Source organism: Labrus bergylta, chromosome 6, assembly GCF_963930695.1.
Source record: "Labrus bergylta chromosome 6, fLabBer1.1, whole genome shotgun sequence".
In the NCBI taxonomy this organism is placed as follows: domain Eukaryota; kingdom Metazoa; phylum Chordata; class Actinopteri; order Labriformes; family Labridae; genus Labrus; species Labrus bergylta.
This window is the reverse complement of record NC_089200.1, coordinates 18,783,918-18,810,225: the sequence shown is the minus strand read 5'-3', so window position 1 is coordinate 18,810,225 and position 26,308 is coordinate 18,783,918. Positions and strand designations below refer to the sequence as shown.

At 37.7% G+C, this 26,308-nt stretch overlaps 4 protein-coding genes across 5 annotated transcripts; 1 reads left to right on the top strand and 3 right to left on the bottom strand.

Moving 5' to 3' along the window:
• The first annotated feature begins 2,516 nt into the window (after positions 1-2,516).
• On the top strand, positions 2,517-4,595 carry micos13 (mitochondrial contact site and cristae organizing system subunit 13). The gene is made up of 4 exons (XM_020632077.3): positions 2,517-2,678; positions 2,950-3,106; positions 3,801-3,858; positions 4,065-4,595. The coding sequence occupies exons 1-4, from the start codon at positions 2,650-2,652 to the stop codon at positions 4,160-4,162; spliced, it is 342 nt and encodes a 113-aa protein (XP_020487733.1). The 5' UTR covers positions 2,517-2,649; the 3' UTR covers positions 4,163-4,595.
• Positions 4,596-4,671: 76 nt separating this feature from the next.
• On the bottom strand, positions 4,672-11,365 carry zmp:0000000521 (spindlin-1). 2 transcript variants are annotated; one of them, XM_020632076.3, is made up of 5 exons: positions 11,045-11,365; positions 10,280-10,318; positions 9,583-9,830; positions 9,241-9,474; positions 4,672-8,031 (listed from the first exon to the last, which is right to left on the bottom strand). In XM_020632076.3, the coding sequence occupies exons 2-5, from the start codon at positions 10,297-10,299 to the stop codon at positions 7,826-7,828; spliced, it is 708 nt and encodes a 235-aa protein (XP_020487732.1). In that variant the 5' UTR covers positions 10,300-10,318; positions 11,045-11,365; the 3' UTR covers positions 4,672-7,825. The 2 variants fall into 2 exon arrangements, with proteins under 2 accessions (XP_020487732.1, XP_020487731.1); XM_020632075.3 differs by having other exon boundaries at positions 10,280-10,321; positions 11,045-11,363.
• A 398-nt stretch (positions 11,366-11,763) lies between these two features.
• Positions 11,764-26,053, bottom strand: LOC109982730 (transmembrane protease serine 9). The gene is made up of 10 exons (XM_065956327.1): positions 25,924-26,053; positions 25,695-25,842; positions 24,654-24,786; positions 23,346-23,609; positions 23,093-23,251; positions 14,049-14,094; positions 13,796-13,949; positions 12,819-12,948; positions 12,459-12,704; positions 11,764-12,175 (listed from the first exon to the last, which is right to left on the bottom strand). Exons 1-10 carry the CDS (start codon positions 25,979-25,981, stop codon positions 12,023-12,025), a joined length of 1,491 nt encoding a protein of 496 aa, XP_065812399.1. The 5' UTR covers positions 25,982-26,053; the 3' UTR covers positions 11,764-12,022.
• LOC109982792 (duodenase-1) lies at positions 18,702-21,262 on the bottom strand. The gene is made up of 5 exons (XM_065955912.1): positions 21,118-21,262; positions 20,880-21,030; positions 20,610-20,745; positions 20,247-20,504; positions 18,702-19,297 (listed from the first exon to the last, which is right to left on the bottom strand). Exons 1-5 carry the CDS (start codon positions 21,176-21,178, stop codon positions 19,139-19,141), a joined length of 765 nt encoding a protein of 254 aa, XP_065811984.1. The 5' UTR covers positions 21,179-21,262; the 3' UTR covers positions 18,702-19,138.
• Positions 26,054-26,308: the final 255 nt, after the last annotated feature.

The following is a 26,308-nucleotide window of genomic DNA, read 5'->3' as shown; positions in this document are numbered from 1 at the left end:
CTTATTTTTTTCCCCTGAACATGACATGTATGAAACGAGAGCAAACAAAATTCTGTACAAGGAATAGCTTCGGGGGTCGATGAAGTTAATGAGGTGAGAATATTACTGCGAGTCTTCGGTAACATCGGTTTTTCAAAATAAGGTGTTCACAATTTAAAAAAAAAAGTTTTCCTGGGGAAAAAAAGAACACCATTATTCTGATATGGTTGGAATAAGTAGGCTACTTCTTAAAGCCTACTACATGTACAGGTACTATGACATACTGTGTACTCTTTAAGAAATCCACTATCAAAGTCTCTTATAAATCACTGTAATGAGTCTTTTTTTCTGACTTGTAAAAACCATTTCTTCCATTAGTACAGTATGATAATAATCCTGTCATGGATTACTCTTGTTTAGTTACACGACAGATTGATCTGGCCAGAAATATGGACCCAGCAGAACCCTTGGAGAAGCTGGATTATTTTTCTGCAAGAATCAGCTACATTCAAAACATTTTTAGAACTGCTTCTTTGAATGTCAATGGAAGAGCTGATTTGAGACAGTCACCCTGGACTGGAACTAGGCTGGCTATTTTTCCTAGTTCACGAGGAGGCCAAAGAAATAGGAAAGGTACCCATCACCATCTCCTGTCCACCTGAGCTCTGGCTCTCCCTGAACTCTAGACCTTTATCATTGTTAGTTGTCAGTGTTGGATGTTAGTCTTTGTCGGTCGTCTTCCTGTGCTCTAGTGTTTTCGACTTCTAGCTGTTGGATTTCGAAAGTAAGTTTTTGTTTGCCTTTGCACTTTTTATTCAATAAATATTTTTAGATTAATTCTGCACATGGGTCCAGTTCCTTGTTTTTTCCCTGAATGGGACAAATCCACTGTCAAAGTCCATTATGAAGCACAATAATTAGTCTAATTTTTCTGACTTTGATGTCTTTAAAAAACGAATTAAGTTTGAGATGATCTATGATCTAAGTATTATAGTGATTTATGATGGACTTGGATACTGAATTACTCAAAAAGTACACATTAAAAGTAGCCTATTTTATAGTACTTGTGCATGTAGTCTAAGAAGTACTAAGTCCAACCATATCAGAATCGTGGCCTACTTATGGAAGAATTTGTTTTTACAAGACATTAAAGTCAGAAAAACAAGACTAACTGACTGTGCTTCATGATGGACTTTGACAGTGGATTACTCAGAAAGTAGAGTAAAAGTACTTCATAGTACTTGTGTTTGTAGTCTAAGAAGTACTAATCCAACTATATCAGAATCGTGGTGTACTTATGGAAGATTTTTCTTTACAAAACATCAAAGTCAGAAAAAAAATCAATATGAAATAAAAGGTAGGCCTACTTTGACAGTGGATTAGGCCTACTGAAAAAAAAACACAGTTAAATGACATCAAAGTAATTGTTCATGTAGTCTAAGAAGTACTTTAACAGAAAGTTTCCCAGGAAAACTGTTTTTTTTAATTATTATTTGTAAACACCTTATTTTGAAAAACGGATGTTACCGCAGACTCGCAGTAGTGGCCTATTCTCAAACTAACTTGACTGACCCCCCGAAACTAATCCTTGTACAGAATTTTGTTTGCTCTCGTTTCCTACACGTTTATCTCAAAGCCAGTTTAACGGTGAGACTTGTGAATGTAGCACTTTTGTTTGGAAAAGGAGAAGAATAACAGGTCAAATCCTCAGTCTCTCTCTCTCTCTCTCTCTCTCTCTCTCTCTCTCTCTCTCTCTCTCTCTGCAGTCCGGATCATTTACCATAAAGACCAGATTACATGAGCACTTCAAATGTAGGGGCGGCTCACTTCACCATGTAAAAGCAAGGAGCGGCTGGCTGGCTGGCTGTCTTGACCGCTGTCCCACAAATTCAGTTTCCAGGGCTGCCTTACACGTGAGATAAAGGAAAGCGAATTCCATTTATGTAATCTCTACTCTCTCTTTCTCCCTTGACGTGTGTGCTGTAAGGAAGCCCATTACTACCAACAAATAAAGATCCTGCAATAGGCTTTAATAAGAAAGTTTGTTGAAATAATTACAAATTAGGCTATCTCAAAATAATGTCCCTTAAGCTATGTGTTTCAGCTTAAGACTAAAAGCATACCAGCCCAGAAATAATATTACTATGGAACAAAGTTAAAAAAACAAAAAAAACTCTAATGAATCATCTGTTACATAATCACATATTTATCAATTTCCATTGTTTTGAAAATAACATCTCTCTAATATCTTGTTTTACCTTTGTGCTTTAGGTTGGCATGCATGATCCTCCATTCAGGGTTATTGCCCAAGAGGTTATTGAACTGGAATCAGTTCTATCCTGCCTCTCATTTTTAACAAAACAAAATCACGATTTTATGTTTCGTGACAAAAAAAACAAACTCAAAATGTGTTATTTTATGTTAAGACTTCCCATTGTTATTTAGTCATAGACTATAAATAAACATTAACCAAAATACGTTTATTAGAACGAATCTGCTGCTCTCAAATTAAGATAGCGCTTCTTTTTGAAAGAACAACTTTATTGACAAACCTCTGGTGCACAGAGGCAAGCAGGCTTGTCCTTCAGTGGAGATATCTCTTCAATCCCCCTTTTTTTTGGTGTACTTGAAATAACAGAACCCAAAGGGAAATTAATCGGCTGTGGAAAAATGGCAGCAAAGATTTTGCCTGTCGTGAAGTGAGTATCTTTTATTTCAGCCATGATAACCCTGAAGTTCATGCTGTTGTAAGTACTAGCTGCTCGATTAGCTAGTTAGCTTACTGATGCTAACTTCCTGAGCTAATAGTCTACTTGGTTTCTACCCAAACTCTTCTCTTCGCAAAAATGAATACTCTCAAGTAAATGAAACATAACGCATTGTTTCCAGTCCATTTAAATGATGTGATACGGGATACGAGGGCAGTCGATCCCAGTTGAAAGCTTGACTCTCTGTGTTGTTCACTTTCAGACTAGCCACCAAGGTGAGCATCGCAGGAGGAGCCCTGTACGTGGTCTATGACTCTGGTCTGCTGGGGAACAGTGTGCAGGGCTCAGAGGCTTTGGGGAAGGCTAAGGCTGCAGTACCCCCCGCCATAGAGGAGTGGATGAAGTACTTTGGCCTGCAGGTACAGATGGGATGCACTTTTAATGCACATAGTGCAAGACAAGGGAGGAAAATATGTCAGGCAAACACCGTATACACCTTTTGTTATAATAAATGTTGATGTCACTAATTATGGTGCTTTTTATGATTGAAAAAAATGATGAATTAGATGAATTAGTTTAATTACATTGTTATTCCTTCATCTCTTGTCTTTTGTACCATTCTCTATGAGATTATAAAACACTATCATACAATGGGATGATCATTGTACAACAATGAAGTGTGTCCAGCATCTGCACACTGGCCATTTAGTTGTTTATTAAGTTAAAACATTTAACAATAGTGTAATCCAGCAGTTAAGTATTTCCTACTGAAGTCCTGTGGATCCACTACAGAAGTTGAAATGTTACACTATGTATTTGTTAAACCAACCATTTTTATACAGAATGTAATCTGAGCACAGATAACTTTTTTGTGTGTATGTATTCAGCTTTCTTCAGATCATTCGACCAGTTGTGGTGTTTCAGGAAAAAAAAGAAAAACATATTTACATTTTAAACATAGTATTAAAGAAGTCAAGAGTGATAAGACAATGTTGCGTCTTTCACATTTCACCTGTTAGAAAGTGTCGCACCTTCAGTGAAATGTAAAAAGAATAATAATGAATCTTAATTTTCTGTCCCAAACTAATGGGCCCCTCCCACCCCTTTTCTCAGGCTCAGCTTCCTACCATGCCTAAGATTGAATTCTCCCCGGTTCAGGGGTGGAACTCCGGTAAGAGCTGCAAGACATGCTTCTCTTTTAGTTTCAATTTAGGTCATACGTTCTTAGAGTGTGCCCAGACTTTAAATTGTAGTATGAAGTGATATGTTGAGCATGTCAATGTTATCATTCTTGAGACGATTATCTCTTGGATTAACTCCTTTCCATGTACTGTACATATTATTAAACCCAAACGTGTTTTTTTGTTATTATTTCAGGAGTGCGGTGGACTATTTCAAGTCTTTCAGAGGCTCCAACAAAAGCAAATGAATACACAAATCAGGGATTGCAATACATCAAAGACCTCGTCAAATGAACAAAAACTCTTTGGACAACCTGACCTCTTTTCAATCTTTTTGAGTTTTGCACTTGACAAATATTACTTCTTCAAAAGTTGTAGCCCATCACAGGAAAGAAACAGCATGAAAGAAAACTGTAAGATTCAAAGAAGTTGTTAAATCTGGCTTCAAGGAGCCTAGTCTTTTGAAATGGTACTGTGGTTCTTTAAATGAAAGTGGCATTCATCAGGAGTTGTGTTGTACATAAAGCTGAAATGCTAAATGCATTTTTGGAAAAGTTGTTTCATTTTGTGTTAAATACCAAATTTATTTTTCAATTTTAATCACTGACTGATGAATCATATTTTATTTCCCTTTTCTCAAACCACTCTGGGGTCATGAAGAGAATATCTCTTGTATATATGCAGTCTCTCCATTTGTGATTTAATAATACATCCATCTTCAAACACATCCAGTCTGACGTGTGATTTGTTGAGATATGATATTAACCAGATGTTGATTATGCAATCAAGGAACAAGACCAAACAAATGTGCAAAAATCTTTATTTCTCATGACAGAATAATGACACCAGTGGCTCGTTGATGTCGCTACAACTTCCCGACAGGAGGTGATTGAAAAGAATGAAGAGCACATACAGTCATTTGAAACTCCACGTTACACGACATTGAAACACTCCACAGCACCATTACTGGTGATGAAAAGTTCAAACCTTTTTTTTTTTCTTTTTTCTTTTTTTTTTTTAAATATGGGTTTAATAAAGAGCACTGATTCTGCCACACAGTCACTTTTCCTATTGTCAAAATGAAGCTTTTAAAATCTCCAGGCACTCTGTTCAGAGGACACATGCAGAGTTTTGACAGATTAAAATGAAGAGCCTTTTGATCCACTAGTCTACAGACTGATACACCGAATGACCTGAAGAAGGCTGAAAAGGCCAAAAAAACCCAATTCAGCTAAAAGTACATGTTGGCAAAGTTGGGGATGAAATCAGTACTAGAAGCATACATGTGTTTGCAAGACAAAGTAATGAAGACTAGAACCAGAGTGAGCTAGATACTGTAAACAAAGAAGTTTGTCAGTTTATTATAACTGTTAAATATTCAGTTGATAATTCATATATATATGAATAACCCTTCCACTAAAAGCTGGTGGTGCTTTCAAGAGATATTTATGAGTAGTCACAACAGGCAACAATACATGGCATTATACACAAGTTGTACATATTAAATAGTGTGTTTTTTTACTTTCTATATGTGTGTTTTACATGGTATTCATTCTGCCACATTTTCTTTTGAAGACAAAAAGCATTGGGGAAACTATGTAGTGTACCGTCATTTTTAATATGTAAACGTTAAAAATAAAGTGCACCAATCATAATGAGAGTTATACTTTAAGATCATTAGCATACCGCGTTAAGGGGAACACATCACTAATACATACTGATGGTGGAAAAACCTATCTTCAAGCCGACATTTTCACCTCCTCTGAATGAAAACCAAACAGCAGCCTTCATATTGCAATAACTCGAAGTGCGTAGCCATTCAGAGATACAGTATGTACAGTATTGCCACATGGGAAGCCAGAAGGCACTTCATGATATGTGTGGGGTCAAATTGGATATTGGAATTTAGCAAAGTGCATCATCATCACCAGGAAAAGAATCCGATACAATACAAGGCATGGTGCTAAGGTGCAGGAGTATAGATCATCTCAAACTTAATTTGACAATATGCTTGGATAAATACACTACACATATTCATTCTGTCCATTTATTTCAATAAATGCCTCAGTAGACGCAATTATATCATACTGATTCTTCACATGTACAGGCGTTTCTAAAACAGTTTTTTTCTAAAGAGGGTTTGGCCTTTTGTCTTTACTAACAGTGAAAATGGAGCGTTTATAAAGTCTGTTTTTAAACTCGTAATTTCACTGAAAACACAGAAGAAGACTGCTTGCACACTGCAGTAACCAAACACTCCAGAATGTTTATTTCACTAGGGTAGTGACGTTTTGAGCAAAGCTGCTCTTCATCAGACTAAAGTTGCATTGTACAGCGCCATCTTAAATGTATCTCCCAAATAGTTCTAGTTTTAGGAGAAGATTATTGATATCTCCTGTTTGACTCATTAACTGAAAAATGGTAAGCAACATGGCTCCTACAGTCGGGGTTTCTTATTGTACTCCTGTGTTCTGATATTCCAAGAGATTTATTTTCAATATACACATTAAATACCATGTCACCTAGTGGTCTAAACAAAGAAACGGACATCCGTCCTTTTTGGTTAAACTTTGGTTTTGTCTTTATGAGGGTCATAAATATGGTGCAAATGTGGTCAAGCACTTATCTATCTTTGTCCCAGTATCTCTGCCTGTATATAGTAGACCAGTTATAGGATATAGAAAGGCCTCTTCACATACTTTATGTTATTTACATTTAACTCTACTTGAGTGTGTTTTCTCTTTGTACATATAATACCAAGAGGTGTAAATAGGTGTTGTATATATTGGATTCTCTGCTCTCGATTTTGTGCTGTAATGGGATCTAAGTGTTTCCACGGTGCAATATTTTTCACTCGCATATCTTTATTAGTGGGTACACATTTTTTGGGGGATGTTTTCTGTGACTTATCGGACATTGATCATGTGATAGCTCATGTGACTGTGTGAATGTGTATTTAAAATGGCACTGTACAATGTAACGTAGAAAGTAGAAATACCAGTACCCCATGTACACGTTATTTAGGCCTTACTAGTTAGTACATTTATCTTTAACAAGATGTCTTTAGAGCTTCTTTTTTTTTTTTTTGGGGGGGGGGGGAGAGAGAGAGGTCAGACTTGGATTTTATTAGGATAAATACTTTAAGGAACCAGCAATGCAATTGCAGTAACAACTGCAACTTGCAGCTGTTGGGAAGTGCAATCTTGGACTGTCCTTAGTAAAAAGTAAAGCAGCAACAATTAAAACAAGTGAGGCCCTCTCCAGGAAAAAGCCAAGCAAAGCGGTGCTACAGTTCTGCTGTGCCTATGAAAAGCAGATTGCACTTTCTTCTGAACAATAAAGCATATTAAAGGAGCAATATGTAACTCTGACACATAGAGTTTCAAATGTGTTCTCCAGTCCAAATCCAAAACATCCCCACACCCCCTCTCCCCTAGAGCCGCGGAAACTGAAGCTTCAGTGTTTAGCCAGCTCTTGAAACCTTTATGCGTGCCAACCTCTCTCCATTTTTCAAAAGCATCTCAAACATTTATCCTAATTGTACCACGTTTCTGTTTGTGGAGCTTGTTAGAAAAATGCTGAGGCTTGGAGCCGGCTTCCATCGCTGCAACACCCGTTGGTTTGCCGTGATAACTGGTCTCATGTCTGGCAAACCGAGGAGCGTCCAAAACGGGTGTGCGGGGGTGCCTTAGAACCGCCTACCTGCTCTGGTTAAAACAAATTCAGACCACTCCAGACCAGATATGAAAATTATGAAGGAGGACCTACTGGCTGCTGCATTGTTGTCAGAGAGGCCAGCACTTCAACATAGCATGTCTCCTTAATGCCTGATGATTAAATATTGCTCCTTTAACTTAGAAACCCGGGCTTGCTTTTGAATAATAAGATTATAACAATGACTGGGAGTAGAAGCACACGGATGGACGGCTGGAGAGTGACATGAATTGTCCACTATCTCTAGGTGGTTTTGACCAGGTCATAGACGTGGATATGAAAGTCATCATCGTATTTGATATAGTAGACAGAGGGCTTGGCTGGGACCTGGTAGATCACCAGGCCTGTTCTCTTAACACCCTTGTCGGTAACATACTCTACTTGTTTTCCCACCAGGCTCTCCGTCTCTTCTCCTGGCTTCCTGTCAGCAGGCAACAGGTGCTTGTTCTCTGAGGAGTGAAAAAGAACATTACAATAACGTTGGAATTAGATAAGGTATTTTTTCAGTACTCAAAAGGATTATGCGCATAAAGCTTCAACGTACAAAATAACAAATGATCTGATTTTTTTCCATTTATGATCCTCCATGATGCCTCAGTTTTTCTAGATCTAAAGATCTGAATGTGACCTAATTAATTGATGTGAATATTAGTTTTTGTAAACTCATTTAATTATTCTGTAATTTAAAGCTGCAACTTATACTTCTTTAATAATGACCATTACTTCAGAAAAAGTTCAGTTCAGTTCAGAGTATGATTGAACCACTGATTAGAGTCTTGATTCTAATTATTTTTTTTTTTTTTGAAACATGGCTGTTTTTTTCAACAACCACACAAATGTTATGGCCTCAGGAAATCCTTGTCGGCCCTGATTTTACTACAGCTTTCATTTAGCAGAACATTTGTCTCTTGACGGCATACACTACCGCTCTTTAAAATCTTCTGCCACATGAGCTCGATTTAAAACAAGCTGAAAGGACTACTCTTCATTTTTCAACGGTCTTTCATGCTTTTTTACGATGGATGTTATTTTTTATGATCCCATTACACCAAATGTCACAGAACGAAACGCTTTACAACTGAGCAGAGCAACAGTTGAAAATAAGAGGTATAAGAAAGCAGCAATAAAAAGGTCAAAGAAAAGTTGAAACTTGAACTGGATCACAGAATATGTGCTGAACACACTGTAGACAAACCATCAACAATATTTAGAGGCTAGTAGCAGAATATTTGTGGTTTAATAGTTATCAAGGGTTACCTCCACTTTTAGACGGTGTAGTTAAAGTGTTTCATATTTTAAAAAGCCCTCATTGAAGAAAAGAATAAACATTCTTACATTCAAATTAAATGGAGACTTCATAACAAATGTATCTCTCCACCTATCTGTTTCAGTGGCTGTAATCAGTGCTTGTTATAAATGACGGACTTTAGCATAATGAAGATTTGTGGGGAATCCAGACTCCCACAGGCCACCATGACTCATGGTGAAGTCACATGGTATGCATGCTGAGCGAGATGAAATGATCTTTCAAAAGTGGAAAACTGATTCAAGAAGCAGAGCAGTTGCTCTTTACAGATTTTATCCATAATGTACTGAAATGAAGAAAGATTTTGTGTGATGAATCAATCTGCCTCTTTTCATATCCAAATTACAAGTACCTGCTTCAGGCAGAATTCTGAGGTCTCCGTCAGCGTAGTCGTCCCACAGTTGGTACATATAAAGAACGGGGTCCTTTTCATAAGTGATATAATACCAGTTGGTCATTATTGGCGCCCTGGAGAGGACCATGCCTCTCCACTCATTCTTCTCTCCATCCTCTTTTTCAAACAGATGCTCCACAGCTTTTCCCACCAGCTCCTCCGCCCCAGGAGGAATCTTTATCTTGTTGTTTACTGTGGAGACAAAGCTGCGATCAATAATGGCAATCTGTAATGTTGCAAAGTCAGCATAAAACATCTAATATGAGAAGCAGGGTGAAAAAAATACTCAAACCAGCTCACCAACTTTTTCTGTCAGAACTTGTAGGTTCGACACCCTGTCATCCTTGAACAACTCGATGCCGTAGACGCAGTCAAAGCCGTCATACTTCACCATGAAGAGAGAGGGGTTCACACTAAGTCTGTCCAGTACGGTTCCCTTCCATTTACTCTGGTTTCCCTTCTCACGCCAGTTGTGCTGGATGCGAACTCCCAGAATGCTGTTGGGCTCCGGGGTCAATGTGTCACTCAGCTCCCCGCTACTCCGCTTTCTGGTAAATGAAGAAGAATATTCAGGTTGTAAGGGTCTTAAGTTAAGGTCTAAAATAAGGTGTGAAGCTTTGCAATATAAAAGGCTGATATCAGGCTTTCATATCAGTTACAGTGTATCTTCTCAGAGTTTGATCACAAAATATTTGTAATTAAGACTTTTTTTTATTTTTTAAAGTTAGTGTTTGTTAAACTGAGGTCACTTCAAATAGCCTTTGTTTGTCATGAGACACTGACACAAATGTGTCCCTCTTTTACACGCATCTTATCATTTAAAGTTAACTGAAGAATCAACTTCATGTTATCATTTCAAGTCCAAATATAAACTTGTGATTTCTTCCAGAAGTTTACACCAATAACAGTCAATTTCCATGTAGCTGTGACAATATGTGTTATTTCTACAATACACTCTAACAGGGGTTGCATATACAGTAGCTTCGTTTCTACATACCTGCCCCTTTTCTTGGACATGCCTCAAGAAACTCAACCGCTACTGATTAAGAGAAAGAAAGGGACATTTTTAGATATAATGTGAGTGAAAAAGACAGCTGGCAAACTTCACATGTAGGCTACTGTATCCTACTGCATGAGGAAGGCCTCTACTTGGGCTGAGAGGCTGGCCTGTTCTTAGAGACCCGTGACAGGCTGCAGCCTGCTCAGCGGAGACTGACAACTCCAGCAGCCAATAGATTTGTATGATGAAATAACTTCCTGGGCATTTACTTTTAACTACACAGCCATTGAGGTCACTAATGCCAGACTATCAATTTGTGTTGATATGAAACGATAATGAAAGCACATATCTCGCCTCAGTGTATGGGTACGCATCTAACATATAATCTTGTTAACACTACTTGAAGGGAGCCCCTCTGTAAAGTATGTCACGTTACATTTCTAAAAAAAGAAAATACTAATGATAATTTTCACACTCGAAACAGAATAGGATCAGGGCAGCCATATGAAACACGTCGGAAGTCATGCCATATGTCACCTGTCCTGGACTGATTCCAGCACACCTACACCTTACGCTGTAGGTTATCAGTAACACTCGTATTGTCCTAGCTCTGCCTCAATGCAGATGTTAACGTTACTGTCAAGAGAAGTGGAGGCGGCTAGCTACATCCGCTCGTCGGGGTTGATAATGGTGGTTAACAAACACCGGAGACAGCTGCTCGTTAACAGCCTCATTCCGCCGCTTGAAAACATTGTCATTTACCTTTACGCAGTTTTCATATCAGTATTGTTCAGTTCGTCTGGCAGAGAAATGTTGCCACACACCACCCGCCTATGAGAATCTCGCGAAACCTGTGGAAAATGGGAGATGAGCGGAAAGACTCCAGCTCCCAGGGAGCCTTGGTGTGCCATGAACGCAGAGGAGGACGCGGATGTGTGCGCAATGAACAGTGGTAGTTTGTGTTTTCGTGACACGATGTGGACTACAGGAGATAAACAGATGTTGTTGTGCCGGTATTCGGAAATAATTACGGTATTAGTCCGCAGAATGAGTTTGAAAAGTCAACCGACCACAACCATGCATGAGTGATCGTAATCGGGGAAGTGAGGTCAAGGCTCTTGCTTGACGCAAACATGCCTAGTTATGACTTAAAGGCGCAGGCAGCAAAAAAAAAAAGAGGTGTTCAAGATGCTCTGGATCTGCTTGTTTCACTCTGCTGTAGGCCTATCTGCAGGCTTATGAGCAGGGCTATCAGTTGTACAGGCTATGTGAAACACCCGGGCTTGGTGTTCATTATATCCTAAGTCAGGGCAGCAGCCAATCTTTTTTTATAGACCTCCTCTTAACACTACTGTGTGACTTTTTGTTTCATTTTCTTTTTATGTGCAGGTTTTAGTGAGAGCAGTAGGCTACTGAATTCCAATCAGATATGCACAAAACATTGAGCCATTATTTTTAATAAACAGATCCAACATCGGCAACACAATTCATGATTTATTCACCATTCACCCTGTTATTATTAGGCTACATTGATCATGATACACTTTTAAAACTTTAGAAGGAGTTTTGCCTGACCAATATGCATATATAGGCTAAAACTAATTTCAGCTCTCATTACCTCATCTGAACAACCACAAAACCACAATGTTAAACATACGGTATATTAAACATGGCCACATGTTTGTTTATTAATGAGCTGAAGAACCTTCTTAACAAACAGACAATATTCAACTTTAAAGCCTAATTGTTCTTTAACACGTTTCTTATCCAGCGTCTGAAGGATGCTACGCGAGTGTAGACATCAGGAGTTTTGGGGTCTCCACAACGCTGGCCAGAGAAGGAGACGACACCTGCTGCATCTCCATCACAAACCAATGGACCACCTGAATCCCCCTTAAATAGAAAGATAGAAGACACTTCAGTGAGTATATGTGTTCTTGGTATAAAATATCCTCTGTGATCAATTTCATGTGCTATCTATTTGTTACTTTGGAAATCTCAAATAATGTGGCACAAGATATATAAAAAAACATTACTTTTCAGTTCTTGTTATATCCAGATCAGTTAGAAATTTAGAATATATTTTGTTTTTCACCATGCAACCTTACACACACTTCAAACTTCTTCAGAGGTCAATGTGGGGCCTGATTAATGTGTAACCACTGTATTTACTTACCGAGCAAAAACCTTGAAAGACACGGGCCCCAGTGCCGCAAAGCATTGAACTGGTGATGGGAACAGCTCCCCATCTCCTCTGACATATCCGCTGAGACAGAAGTGTTACATTGACTTCCTGAAGCCTGGTTGCTATGGTGTTGTTATCCCCTATATCTCCCCAACCAGCTGTGATGCACTCCCTCGGCCTGCCTATTTTTGGAGGGATGAGCTGCACTGCTTCAGTCAGTGCAGCACTGCCACCGAGCTGAGAAAAGAAGGTCAATGTTAGAAACAGCTCAAAATGCACATGAAACGATAATTGGGAGTATTTCTTCAAACATGATAGCATGTTGTGAACAACAGTTGAAACTGTCCGCACCTTCAGGAGCATGATGTCGTTTTCATGTCCGTCATAGTTGGGATGTGGAAAGGACCTGGCCACTCTGAACTCTTGCTTTGTAGATTCAGCACGGGACAGAGAATCAACTCCAACTACAACTGTGAACGGTCTAGAAATCACAATCAAATTCTGAAAGGACTTTATGACTTTTTTTTAGGTGCCAATAATCTCTTATGTCTAAAAAAAACATCTGTCAAACACATTAGAACATACGGCATCACAATCTTAGACTGCTTTTCATACATACACATATGGTACAATCAAAACTTTGAGACTTTAAATAGGTAGAGTAATTCTGTCAGAATTTAATTTCCTGCTGTTTTTCTTTTACTTGGCTTTGTCACAAGAGCATAACTGACTTTTTTAAATCTACATTTGGGCTTTTTATTCTGTAACTTTATTTAGAGATATGACAGTGAGATAGAGCCTGAAACCGGGGAGCGAGAGAGAGAGAGAGAGAGAGAGTGGGGAACAACATGCAGGAAAGGGGCTACAGGTTGGCCGCCCGCTCTCAAGGACTTAAGCCTCTGTACATGGGGCACACACAATAACCACTAGGCTAAAAGCTCCCTAATAAGAAGTTTAGAAAATTGGCCCTGCTTAATATTTATTCTGATTGAAAAAAACAAAAATGTCTAGCAATCTAAAACACAGGTTGATTTTAATTCTGAATTTATATGGAATTAAATTAAATTGGCTGCAGTGGACATAACAATATAACTTGGATAAGTTATAATAATTAATTGGATATAACAAATGTAAAATCAGATTATTTCATTCTTTAGGAATTTAAATTTATATTCCTGAAGACATTTATACTGTGGGGAAAAATTTCTGGAGGGGTTTACATTGTATTTAGCAATATTTCAAATACCAAGGTGTCTGTTGTAGTTATTTGAGTAGTTCTCAAAGCTGAAAAAGACACAAAATGAAAGTTCAATTTTTTGTATTCTTACCTATTTATCAAGCAGTGTGCTGCTGTGAGCACAAAGTCCTCTTTCACCAGAACTCCCCCGCAGAAGTGCTGACCTCGGACTTGCAAAGAGGCCATGTAAGGGCGAGAGTGGGGTGCAGCATCTTGGCCTCCCACGATTTTTGAACCATCAGCCCCTGATACACAAATTAATCATTTATTCTTTCCTCACATTTAGACAAGATACAGTTTTACTGTATAGATATACATTGTTTTATTAATAAAGCCTAACTTACCACTCAGGATGAAAAGCAACAGCTGTATGAAGATCAGTGCCATGGTCTCTGGTCAAAGCAACACTTTCCACACCAGTCTTTAAAGGTTTGGAGAAGAGAACATCTTGCTTCCTTTGTGGTCTTTATTGCTTCAGTAAGTTTAGTAACACACTTCATGATTTTCTTTTTGAAGTTGTGAAGTTGTAAGATTACAAAATAGTTGGTTTAGATTTTCAACAATGTTTCAGAAATGATGAAAGAAACCACTGCAGTTGCAATGGATTTAAAATCAAATCATTAATATTTCCTAAACTAAAGGTGACATTATCAATCAACAAGTGTCTCTGTGGGGTATTCTTACAGTTAGGCCTACTGCTTTGAATCCTGCAAAGTGAAAGCCCCATCATTCCTCTGTCCTCGTTCAGTCCCTTGCGTCATGTTGTGTTAACAAATGATTTTTTCAGGTAGAATGTGGTTTTGTGAAATAACTCACCGCAGACTTAGGACAGTATTGTCCAACTGTGCAACACTTGTCCCTTTACCTAATCTACCTTATTTATCAAACTACACCTAACATCCCTACTTTCAAAGCCCGCACTAACATTTCCTTATGGGGTTTTCTGGAGTTTTGTTGCAAATAACCAAAAGTCACAATAATAATTACTGCAAAAACTAAAATATTATAAAGTGTATTTATCTAATTTCTAGTCCAAAATATCTCAGTACACTTATTGTTTGTCCAACAAGTCCAAGTGATCATCTTATATCAGGATATTATGAGCAAAAAAAAGAGCCCTTAATGGCTTGTCTAGGCACAAAAAAAATCTGGAAATGGAACAAGAAAATATATTTTTGAGTGTATTGAAGTAAGACGTACTTTCTAATTTAGGGACATCTTGATTAAGGCATTCAACAGGTAAAATGTCAGATTTTTCTTTTTTTTTTTTACATCTCTTAAAACAATTTATGCCATATTTATTTTGCTTTTAATTTCTTGAATTAAGATCTTTGTTTGGACTTGTCAGATAAATATGTCTTATAATAAGTTTAATGTGATATTATTGATTAAAAATGAGACAAACACACTTGCTAAGATTCAAGTTTTGCAGGCAGTCAACAGCAGGCATTGTGTGTTGACTTCTAGGTCCAACAAACATGGCGAAACACGTCTCAAGAATAATGTTGCTCTAACATGCAGGTTTTCTTTACTGTGTTGACTCCTCAATTCTCCAAATGTAACCTTTTATGAATGTGACAACAGGCCTGTTAAAAAGATTGGAGGGCCTTTTTGGTTACACTCTTGTGGGAAACAGAAACTCAGTAATTCTATATGATCTTTATGACCGTTGAAGCCTTCACCACAAAGCTGAACAGGAATATATCTCTTATCAATATTTCATTTATCGGCCTCATCCTCCTGCCCTCCTCACTAAATATCTTGCAGAGTGAGGTGATAAGTAATTACCTGTTATCTGTTTATGCTTCCTTCTCCTTGTGCTTGATGAATGCAGTTAATCATCAAGCAAGCTGTTGGGTTGTGCAAGGTTAACATTGAATAGTCTGCAGAGCACATTACTTTCCTTTATTTTGTTAACTCCCAAACATGGGACCTGCTGGTCACCATTCTGCCTGTCCTGCTCGATCCTTAAAATGTTGGGCATTAACTCAACCATGATGATTAATTGTTTTCTATAAGGTTGTGTGGAGACACTCAATGAGAGCAGTTATATAACTCACTTTCATCCAAAGAATCTAGACTTGTCTGATATAACTGGGTCAGTTAATGCTGAAGTGTAACACTTAAAAAGTTTATATAAATGATTAATATATACAAACAAATGTTGTATATCTAACCCTACCCCTAACCCCTAACCCTAAGGGTCTGTCTCTTTCCTCGTAGTTTGATATTGGCCATTAATAATTGAATGCTTAACCTTGTTTAAGTTTTATTTTTAATTTAATCGTTAATCTATTTAATGAAAATGAAATCTGAATAGAAAGAGGAAGTTTAGAGGTGAAAAATAAAACCATTTCTTCATGTCTCGTACATATTCTACAAATGTTGATGTTGTAACTTAATTGAAACCGGTAACATTGCCGTTGTAATTTGAATTTGCGTGTCCACAGAGCATTGTCACAGTGTTTTCATGCCAAAACCGTCTGCAGCTCGCAGTAAAAACATGAATACCCAAGCGAAAAGCTCAAAGCTCTGTGACTGACATGTCATGTATACAAATTATACTCTACCCCACTGAGACACCAAGGTACACAACTGACAGTGTGTTTGTATGCTAGCCATATGGATTGATGGTCAACCATGTTAACACAAGTCAATCCTGGGGATGGTCTTAAAGACTTGGCATGTCCCGGACTGTAGCGCCCTCTCTGGCTTTCTCAGGTGCTATTACAGGAATAGAATGTAGGCTCCTAATTGGTGATAGAGAAAATCTCCAAAGGGTTTGTATAGCATTTTTTCCCTCCTAAGCAGGTAAGCTGTCTGATGAGTTGCCTAATTGTTATCTTTAAGAACAACCCCATGCAAGTCAATTGCAGTGTAGAAACCTGAGGGATTGTGACAAACAGTCTTCCTAATGAATCTGCTGTTCAGTCGTATGGAGCATGTGCTTAACCTTGGTTGGGAAATTGTATATTGATTTGGGTAAAATATAAAGTGTTACGAATTCAAAGGCGTTCACTTAGTAGGAAAGCAAGCAGTGTGAATTTCATAGTAACATTTATAGAAGTGAACTTTTTGTCTGATGAAGAAGTTTGAAATCACTGCTTTGGAGCTTCATGCCCTCATAAGGTCCGAAGGTTCTTGGCTAACCTTGTGGTACTCTGATTGTATTAATTTAGATAAGAGCTACACATGATAAGATAGTCTCTTATTATCTCGCTGCTGCTTTAGTGGACTTGTAAAAAGATTATGTAGATCTTGGAATATGTTTGGTAGTTTGTGTTGCTGTGCTGAGCTATGTGTTGATGCACTTTACGCAACAGTTAAGTCTGACTAATGGAACAGAAACAAATAGAATAGAAACAAATAATAGAATGCCTTTAAATCACCACATTCAGCTACACACTTACATTCCTTAAAAGTCAAAAGTTATAAATAGAGTTAACTAAAACAAGAAAAGTATGAGGAGAAATTGAGTGCATTCAGTGTAGTCTTCAGTATTGTAGGACCATTGGATGTTAATGTACATTACAAAGATAAAAACTGCACATGTTATGTATTTTATGAGATACTTAAAATGTTACATAGCATAAATATGTTGTTAAATATTACTGCACCTTAATATATATATATTGCACAGTAAATGCTGAAAATTATTTTACAGTAAATGTTAATGCATCATAAATGATAATGCACATATATATATGTCATGCACCTTGCTCATATACTGTCAACTGTAAGTCCTGTGTCCATGTTAAGTAATCTCATTGAACAAGAGGCATTCCACGACTTTATAGAGTCAGTCGTCTCTCAACTGGAAATCCTGGGTTCTAACCCCTGCTCCATCTATTTATCCATCCACATGGTACCTCAGAAACATACACATCACTGGAACAACTGTCAACAGCCTTATTTCACTGGTTTGATAATATGGGGAACCAATAATTGTAAAAGTGCAACAAAAACTGGTCTACCCTTAACCAAAGACACACTTCTAGTTGCAGAGTTAAAAACCAGGTGCGGATGTGTTGATTGGCAGTTCAGTTTCAGTCAAGTTGCAGAAGTTCTGTCTTTACAGAATATCAGCAGACCTTTGTTAACTGTTCACCAGTGGTGGTTCAAGGGAGAGGTTGGTTCACTGCTTTGGTCCAGACTTAAATACTTTTACAACTATGCGATTAACTACAATTACAACTATTATGTAAAGTTCATGTCCTTGTTCAGGAGAACATTTATATTCATTTATATTAATTGAGTAGTTGGATTTATGAAACAAAAAAAAAGCAAAATATTGCATACACTTGTATATCATAAAAGAATTATCTTGCAAACACAAAACTACTTTTTAAAATAATGTCACTTTGTTATATAGCCAAGGAGTAGATTTAAATGTCCTCATGTGTTTCACTGTGGCCTGCAGAGGGGGCTGCATCTCCTTTGGGCAGAGGCAGTGGTACTTAAGTCTATCGCTCAGATATCTGACATTCTTTTGAATCTCTCCTTTGCTTTGTTTGTGGAGACTACTCACTCAGCCACATCAAATGAACCCTAGATGAAGTCAATCTTCAGACCTATTTTCTTTGGTGGGTAACTACCCAGGCCACTGAAACATGTTGCATGACAACAATGTGAACTGCAGAAACCGCAGTTTACAGATTCAGGTATCTATTTTCAGACAATCACAGTTACCTGCTCTGTATATTCACTATATTTTGTGACACTACAGCGCCTTTTTAGCGCATCAATAGGCTTTTTTACAGGACTTCTTATACTTTAGATTTGCCCTCTGAAGTTTAATAAGTAACTTCGGAAGAAATGCTGACTTTTACTCAGATGATATTTCCCTGTTTGATGATAAATGAAACAAAAGGAAATACAGAGATGGTTATTTAACTAAATACATTTTATGTATGTATGTATGTGTATGTATTTTATTGCATTTGAAATAAGAAGCGAACACAAAATGACTTAACACAGTAAAGCATCCACAATGAGAATAGAGAGAGAGTTTTTTTATTTTTTATTTTTAAAGATTTATTTTGGGCTTTTCGTGCCTTTAATGCAGAGAGAGGACAGTGGATAGAGTTGGAAACCAGGGAGAGAGAGCGGGGAATGACATGTGGAAAGGGGCCACGGATGGAAGTGAACCTGGGCCTACTGCTTGAGATGAGAGTCTCAATACATGGGACGTGCGCCCTGACTATTGCGCCACCAGCGCGCCCCCAGGGAGAGAGTTTGTTTGCAGGACGATTAAAAACATTCAGCAATGTGATAGTAATGAAAAAAAAATATATTTATTTTTTAAATGAAGCCCAATATGTAATAGTGCATTTAAAAACAAGCTCTACAACCAAACATTTGATCAGTAGATGTTTGTGGGGGGGTTAAGAGTCAGTGACATACAAAACAGAAAGATGATTCTAAATAGTTCTGTTTAACAGCCGTGCTTTTTCTTGACTTTACTGATCCAGTGGAGATATTTCGATATATTTGTGTAGACGTTGGGAACATTTGGATAGTCACACCTGTTCCTATTGAAAGACACAACACCAACAGCCTTCCCATCGCACACCAGAGGACCGCCAGAATCACCCTGTGAGGAAAACAAGAGCTTAATCTTTTTATTCAATGTGTAAGTCAAACCATTTCAATCAAAATCTGTATTAATTTATTATTATTTTTGACTGAAATTAATACTGATGTCCCTGTTTGGTGAAGCCAGCCGGAGAACCTACACTGAAGCTTTGTTTCACTGCGGATGGAGTCACAAGAAACACTTTAATCACTAAAAAAAGTTTCACAAGTCATAAAATGTTTAAGTTTAGGTGTACGTATGCTATATTTTTGGTTACAGTTTCATAGATCCACCTTGAACCAGACAGTCCTTTCCTTAGGGACTATATTTTATAATCGAACTGCTGTTTGAGGCAGCAAGTGCTGTAGCCAGCTTAGACTTCACTTTTCTGAAGATATCAAAGTTGGCTCTTATTTTGACAGAATGTCCTGGTCACCATATAGACTACACTGAATTCTTCAGAGGGATAATGGCCTCAGACAGCTGTGGCTTACTGCACTGAATGAAACCATCAACACTGAGACAACTCTGAACTTAACACCACTAATTTTTCTAGGGAGGGTTGTGCTAAATCAACGCCCTACAATCCAGCTAGATTAAAGAGTATTACATGACAAACAAATTAAACAACAACAACAAAACCACAGAAGCACAACTGAAAAAGTTAACCTGTTTACAGGGCTGTTTCTGATGTGAAGTGGTGAAAATATTACAACGTAAACCACACACTAAGGTTTTTTTTTTTTGGTTTTTTTCACAAACAGGACTTTTTAATTGTCTGAAGTATGAACTTCTAACGACCCGATCCGCAGTGGTGTATACATTAGCTTTTGTGAATACATAGCTTGTCTTAACATGGGCCTTGCTGACTGTTATACTGCATTTAATACATTATTTATCATTCAACTATTTATCATTCAACAACAGAAACAACTTGATATTTTCCATGAACAAACAGAAAACATACCTTACAGAATCCTTTGTCTGTCTTATATCCACCTGCACAGATAACATTGGCAGGAAGATTAACCTTCCATGTTCTCTTACAAGTCTCATAGTCAACCACAGACACATCCACCTCTTGGAGCACATCAACAGACGGACCACCAGTTTCTGTGGAGCCCCATCCAGCTACAGAGCACTTGGCATTGTCCTTTATTTCTATCTTAGATTTTGGAAGTTGAATCAGTTTCACGCTTTTGCTCAGTCGAGCTTTCTTCAACAGCTGGAGACACAAGAAGTGAAATAACAATTCAGAGATCTTTCTCTGAAAAAAAAGCATTGTTCCCCCCTGAGACACTTCAGCTGCTAAGCTATCTACAGAACTTACTTTGAGTAGCATGATGTCATCACCAGTAATTATGTTTTTGTAGGATGGATGTTTGCATAGCTTCACTCTGTATCTCATCGTGCCATTATTTACCTTCTTGAGATTGTGGATACCAAGAACAACACTTGTTGGGGTCCTGAAGAAGTTAAAAGGTTGTCAGTAGCTTTCTTAAGCTGTGCAAACAAAAGAATAGCTAGAATAAATGAAAATCTGATAAATATTTTTGCTAAATGTAAGGTTAGGATTTTTATCTGTTCTGTAATTACTCACTTGTTGTAACAGTGTGCAGCAGAGACTACAAAGTCTTTACTGATGAGGAATCCACCACATATATGTATACCTGAATCATTCTGCAAGGAGGCCATATACAGCATCTGGTTGTCCGGGGCCTTTTTACCATGTATGATTTCACTCCCGAGGGCTGTGAAGGTTAGAAAATAAAGAAAAATGGTTAGTTAAAGAAGCATATGTACGCCAAAGACCAATAACCAGATTCATAAAATCTTACTGTTAATTTCAAGACATCCAAAAAGAACAAAAAGCAGACACTTGTGCAGAGAGTGCATCATGCCGACAACAAATTCAACTCTTTGGTTTTTGGGTCTCAGCTTGACCTTTTTATACTTCAGTTTGCTGAGTAAGCAAACCTGAAGTTTCCATTTGCTTCACCTCAACTTTTCAGCACCGTACTCTGTGCAAAAGAGCAACCTTTAATTGACATTTAGTGGTCAGTGCATGCGGTGAGTCAAGAAGTGAGGCGCCACACAGAAATGCAATTGTTACAGCTATATATATGAAGCCTGTGGTCCTGCTGCCTGGAAGACCTGCAGTGCACATATCTACATTATGTGATCGGCATGTGATGAACACGCAGAGTCTGTAATCATTCAATTCATGACCGTTTGATACCACTTAAGGCCACTCTAGTGTTAGTGAACTTTAAATCTAGATGAAATGTCATGAATATGTTTTTTATCACTGTGACTTAGAGGTGTTGGTGTTTGTCGCTTCAATTTCTCACCTAAAACTTATTAGTGAGAAACAGAAACCGCAGTATGTTGCATCAGTGTGCTTACATTCTCAGTAATCAGTAAACCATACTCTGAAGTCATGTGATCATTAACTGGCAGTTACAGGTACTGTGTCACTGTGTTTTTTCTTGAACCATGATAGTGAATGACTTTTGTTATAAATTGTGCACTACAATAATATCAACTATAATGAGACTGGCTTGCCTGACAAAGTTGGTATCCCTCTACTTTTAAATAAATAGATGGGAAAGTATTTCTGGAAAAGGAGCATAACTTGACTATATGTATGATTCTGGTGTGCAAAGCAAGAGGAAGTAGAAATTGTTGTTTTTTGTGGTGTGGTTGCATTAACACCTTCCACAAACTTTGTTGATGTGTTGCAGTGAGGCTTTAGATATTTGGTAAAGCTGTTTTTTAGGAGTAGTTAAGATTCCAGTGATGTGTGAATCTTTCTTTTTTGGGCTGACACGGATAAAATAGCTACTATAGATTAGCAGGCTTTTAATGTCCGTGACCACCATCAAATAGAACCTCAGTCTTAGGGAGACATGAGGGTAAACTAGCTGTTTAGCTAATGTATTAGCCAAGGATGTTGACTGTGTAGCTTTAATAACCTGGTGTTTGGTAACCCCTGGCTCCACTCGAGCACCACCTTCTCTCTTTTTTTAGCTAACTACCAACATGGCAGCAGGGAAATGCTAAGCTGAAGGCTAGCTATAGAGTTAACAATCCAATGGGTAACGTCACAGTATTGTCATTTTCCCATACGATTGATTTATACAGCTATTATTTTTTTTATATATTTTTCAATGACACTTTGATTAACTGCATTTTATTTATTTTTAGATTATTTTGCTTCGCAGTCCTTTCTGTGCTTGCCGAAACAGAATAATAATTTTTTGTTTTTATGAAAATAGAATTAAGTAAAAAAAAACACAGGCACAACACATTCATTGTGGTGGATCCATGTGTCACAGCCAAAACACGTTTCTTCAGAATGTGAGGCAATCTGGATGAACCAAAGAAACCACCAGTTGCAGCTGCACATATGAGCAGTGATGTTCCCACGATCACAAAACCAGCTAGGTCACTGTCATTTTTTTTCTTTCTCTGTAACATAATTTGCTAGACAACAAATTTAAAATGACCCTTATTACCCAGTCGGATGATTTTCTTATTGAAAACAATTCAGAATGTAAAAACTTATTTTAATTGTGGATATTTCAAGTTTAATTAAAAATACATCACAGACACACAGATACATTTTATTGGATAAGACACTTGTGCATTGGTTTCCACTGATTCAAGTAGTCACAGAAGGACTGCTTTCATTCCAATAGTCTGAATAATGCAGCAAGCTGACTGAGTCAAAACAGCACTTACAGTCACAATACATTCACATGTTATACCTCCACTATGAAGAGATCTTTTTTTAAGGCCCTTACATTTTTAACAGTTCTTTTTCTTCAGAATCTCTTTGATCCAGGGCAGATATTTGGACACGTCGGTGTAGACGTTGGGAACATCTGGGTAGTCACAGACATCATTATTGTTGAAGGAAACAACACCAACTGCCTGCTTATCGCACACCAAAGGTCCACCAGAGTCGCCCTTTGAGGAGAAAACAAAGTTTCATTTGGTCATTCTAAAAGATCTTTATATTTTCTGTATGTGTTTGACACCAGAAGATTAAAAGAAAACCCACCTGACAGAATCCTTTTTTTGTGCCGTATCCACCTGCACAGATAACATTAGAAGGAAGCTTGTTTTTCCACAGCTTCTGACATTTCTCCAGGTTAATGACAGGAACTTCCACCTCTCGCAGATCATTTTCAACTTCACCTTTAGTACTTGTCATACCCCATCCAACCACCTGGCATTTTTTGTTGTCTTTTAGTTTCATTTTATGACTTGGAAGCTTAATTGGTTTAATTAGTCCTTTTTTACCCAGGGGAGCTTTTACTGACAGCTACAAGAAATCAAATAAGAAAGAAAGTGTTACAATCTGACCCAACAACCTTCATAAAATGTGCCTTTTTCTTCAACAAACTTCAGGTTATTAAAATATTTTGAGTTCTGTGCGGTATTTGCTGTTGCACACCTCACATGAAAGGACAAACAGACAGAATATTTTGGAATTGAGTCAGAGTAAAACAACATGCTTCAATATCTTACCAAATTAATGAACTTTAAGCTACTTCTGTTAACTTGTGGAATCAGGAAGAGTTTGATTTTGTTTACTGTGATGACTGAAGATGAAACTTGAACAAATGTTTGGTAAATAAGCAAAACCATTTTTTTTAAATTATTATTTAATCATAACAATACCATCAATCAGAATGATCCGTGGATAAAACAAGCTTTTTAAACTGCTCAACAGTCGAAAGGTTTTTTAAACTTTCAACAAAACTGCTTCGATGTATCCCGCCAATATGGTACTGGCCAGGCATGAACTTTAAGAGAGCTGGATAAGAAGCAGCTAGCCGGGTCGCTGGTGGTGCAGTGGTGCAGGGGTTAGTGCGCGGGCCACATGTATGGAGGCTGTAGACCCCCAAGCGGGCGGCCCAGGCTCAAATCCGACCTCTGGCTCCTTTCCCGCATGTCATTCCCCACCCTCTCTCCCTGATTTCCGACTCTATCCACTGTCCTATCTCTCCAATAAAGGAACAAAATGCTAAAAGAAGCAGCTATAAACTGACCTCCCAAAAAGTCAGTCAAGTTTTTTTTTTTTACAGACTACTTCTAGAAAGAAGATGTCTGTAAAACAAATTTCAGGATTGCCTTTAATTTCAAAAGATATGATATTTCTTTGTGACAGAAAGTGTTTCTATTTATTCAAGTTATGATAATTAAACTTTAAGAAAGTCTATTTTTAGCCTCTGTACATGGGGCGCGCGACATACCTACCAGGCTATCGGCGCTCCATAATAATTGAACTTTTATAGCACATAATACAACTTATTATGTTGTAGTATAGTATAGCAAATAACTTGGGACCATAAGGTTGTCTTACTTTGAGGAGCATGATGTCATTCCCAGATCCAACTTCCTTATAGGATGGGTGTTTGCACTTCTTCACAGAGTATCTCATTGTTTCATTGAGTTTGTTGAGATGATGTGTGCCAAGAACAACACTTGTGGGTTTCCTACATAAAAAAAATAAAAATACTGAGAAATTAACAGAATGATTACGACGGAGGATTAAGGCCATGTTATTTATTTATTTATTTTTTTAAATAAATAAATTTAAAGTCATTTAAATAAAGTCGATTAAAGTCGTAAATTTACGAGATTAAAGTCGTAAAGTCGTAAATTTACAAGAATAATCTCGTAAATTAACGAGTTCGAGACCAGCCTGCACAAAATGATGAAAGAACTCTTAAAGCAATTTCCTCTGCAGACAACTTCCTCCAAGTCAGTGTGGTTCTTTCTTCGGAAAAGCCACAGTTTCTTGCAGTATCTTTTCAGGGTGCTGATATTTTATGACAATGTGAAGATGATGATGTGCCAAAAGCATGTGTAGTTTCATATCTGCATAAGTAAAGCCCCAACACAACTATTTGTGTCTGTTATCGGTCTGCCTTGTTAAAGTGTCTCATGTGCAGAGCCAGTTTGTGTCCTGTTCATCATTTTACAGATAAACAAGGTCTTGCAAGTTCAAGTGAAAACTTCTCTTGAACTAACTGTTTTACCGACTTCACAAGGAAGTAGACTCTTTCCTTATTAGTGAAACCTTTAGGACAAGATGCTCCATGTTTGTCATTTGAGAACAGGATGCTGCTGCTCTTTTGATATAGACTAAAATAACGACTTTATTCATTTATGCTTTAAATGCTTTAAGAGTTCTACTTTCATCATTTTCACGCAGGCTGGTCTCGAACTCGTTAATTTACGAGTTTATTCTCGGAAATTTACGACTTTAATCTCGTAAATGTACGACTTTATTCTCGTAAATTTACGAGACATTTACATTTTTTTATTTTTTTATTTTTACCGTGGCCCTAATCCTCCGTCGTAGAATGATATACAGTAACTGAAGACGAGAGACACTCACCACTTGTCACAGTGCGCTGCAGTGACCACAAAGTCTTCACTGATGAGGAATCCTCCACATATATGACCAGCTTTGCTCTGAACAGAGGCCATATACAGCATCGACTTCTCCTTGGCCTTTTTGCCATTTATGATTTCACTTCCCAGGGCTAAAATATAAGAAGGAAATTTTAACATTTTTGTGTTTCAATTTTATAGCAGGAGAACATAATGTGATTTGGTAATCTTACCATTTCCTCTGAAACCTGCCAGGACACAAAAAAGCAAGAGCTTCTGCAGAGCATGCATGATGGTGATAGCACTCAGTCAGTCGTCTGAAGACTGGCAGAGAGAGACCCCTGAAAATGACAGTTTGTTCTCTGAGACCCTGTGGTTATCACCTGCTCCAGCCTAGCTTCAGTCACATCCTGTCTTTGTTTGTACCACTTCAACTGAAGACAGGCAGTATTGCAATTATAACATTCAATGGAAAAACTAACAAAGTCTGATATTACTGTGTTCTTTGATTTCTTCCTTTAATTGTATTCAAGATATTTTGCCTTGAATCACACTTTCAATCACTTTCAGTCCCTATGTATTAATGAGCTATTGGCCTTTTGGACCTTTTACTCTCAG

What these genes read in the sequence shown, in the direction of transcription:
- micos13 (XM_020632077.3), top strand. Translation starts at nt 2,650, where the DNA reads ATGGCAGCAAAGATTTTGCCTGTCGTGAA. An exon ending in TGAAGTACTTTGGCCTGCAG is followed by an intron (nt 3,107 to 3,800) that starts GTACAGATGGGA and finishes CCCTTTTCTCAG; the next exon opens with GCTCAGCTTCCTACCATGCC. An exon ending in GGTTCAGGGGTGGAACTCCG is followed by an intron (nt 3,859 to 4,064) that starts GTAAGAGCTGCA and finishes TTATTATTTCAG; the next exon opens with GAGTGCGGTGGACTATTTCA.
- zmp:0000000521 (XM_020632076.3), bottom strand. Translation starts at nt 10,299, where the DNA reads ATGTCCAAGAAAAGGGGCAG. An exon ending in ATGTCCAAGAAAAGGGGCAG is followed by an intron (nt 9,831 to 10,279) that starts GTATGTAGAAAC and finishes TTCATTTACCAG; the next exon opens with AAAGCGGAGTAGCGGGGAGC. An exon ending in AGTTCTGACAGAAAAAGTTG is followed by an intron (nt 9,475 to 9,582) that starts GTGAGCTGGTTT and finishes TTGTCTCCACAG; the next exon opens with TAAACAACAAGATAAAGATT.
- LOC109982792 (XM_065955912.1), bottom strand. Translation starts at nt 21,178, where the DNA reads ATGATGCACTCTCTGCACAAGTGTCTGCTTTTTGTTCTTTTTGGATGT. An exon ending in TGGATGTCTTGAAATTAACA is followed by an intron (nt 21,031 to 21,117) that starts GTAAGATTTTAT and finishes TAACCTTCACAG; the next exon opens with CCCTCGGGAGTGAAATCATA. An exon ending in CAGACAAAGGATTCTGTAAG is followed by an intron (nt 19,298 to 20,246) that starts GTATGTTTTCTG and finishes TTTTCCTCACAG; the next exon opens with GGTGATTCTGGCGGTCCTCT.
- LOC109982730 (XM_065956327.1), bottom strand. Translation starts at nt 25,981, where the DNA reads ATGCATGCTCTGCAGAAGCTCTTGCTTTTTTGTGTCCTGGCAGGTTTC. An exon ending in GGCAGGTTTCAGAGGAAATG is followed by an intron (nt 25,843 to 25,923) that starts GTAAGATTACCA and finishes CTTATATTTTAG; the next exon opens with CCCTGGGAAGTGAAATCATA. An exon ending in ACGACATCATGCTCCTGAAG is followed by an intron (nt 12,705 to 12,818) that starts GTGCGGACAGTT and finishes TTCTTTTCTCAG; the next exon opens with CTCGGTGGCAGTGCTGCACT.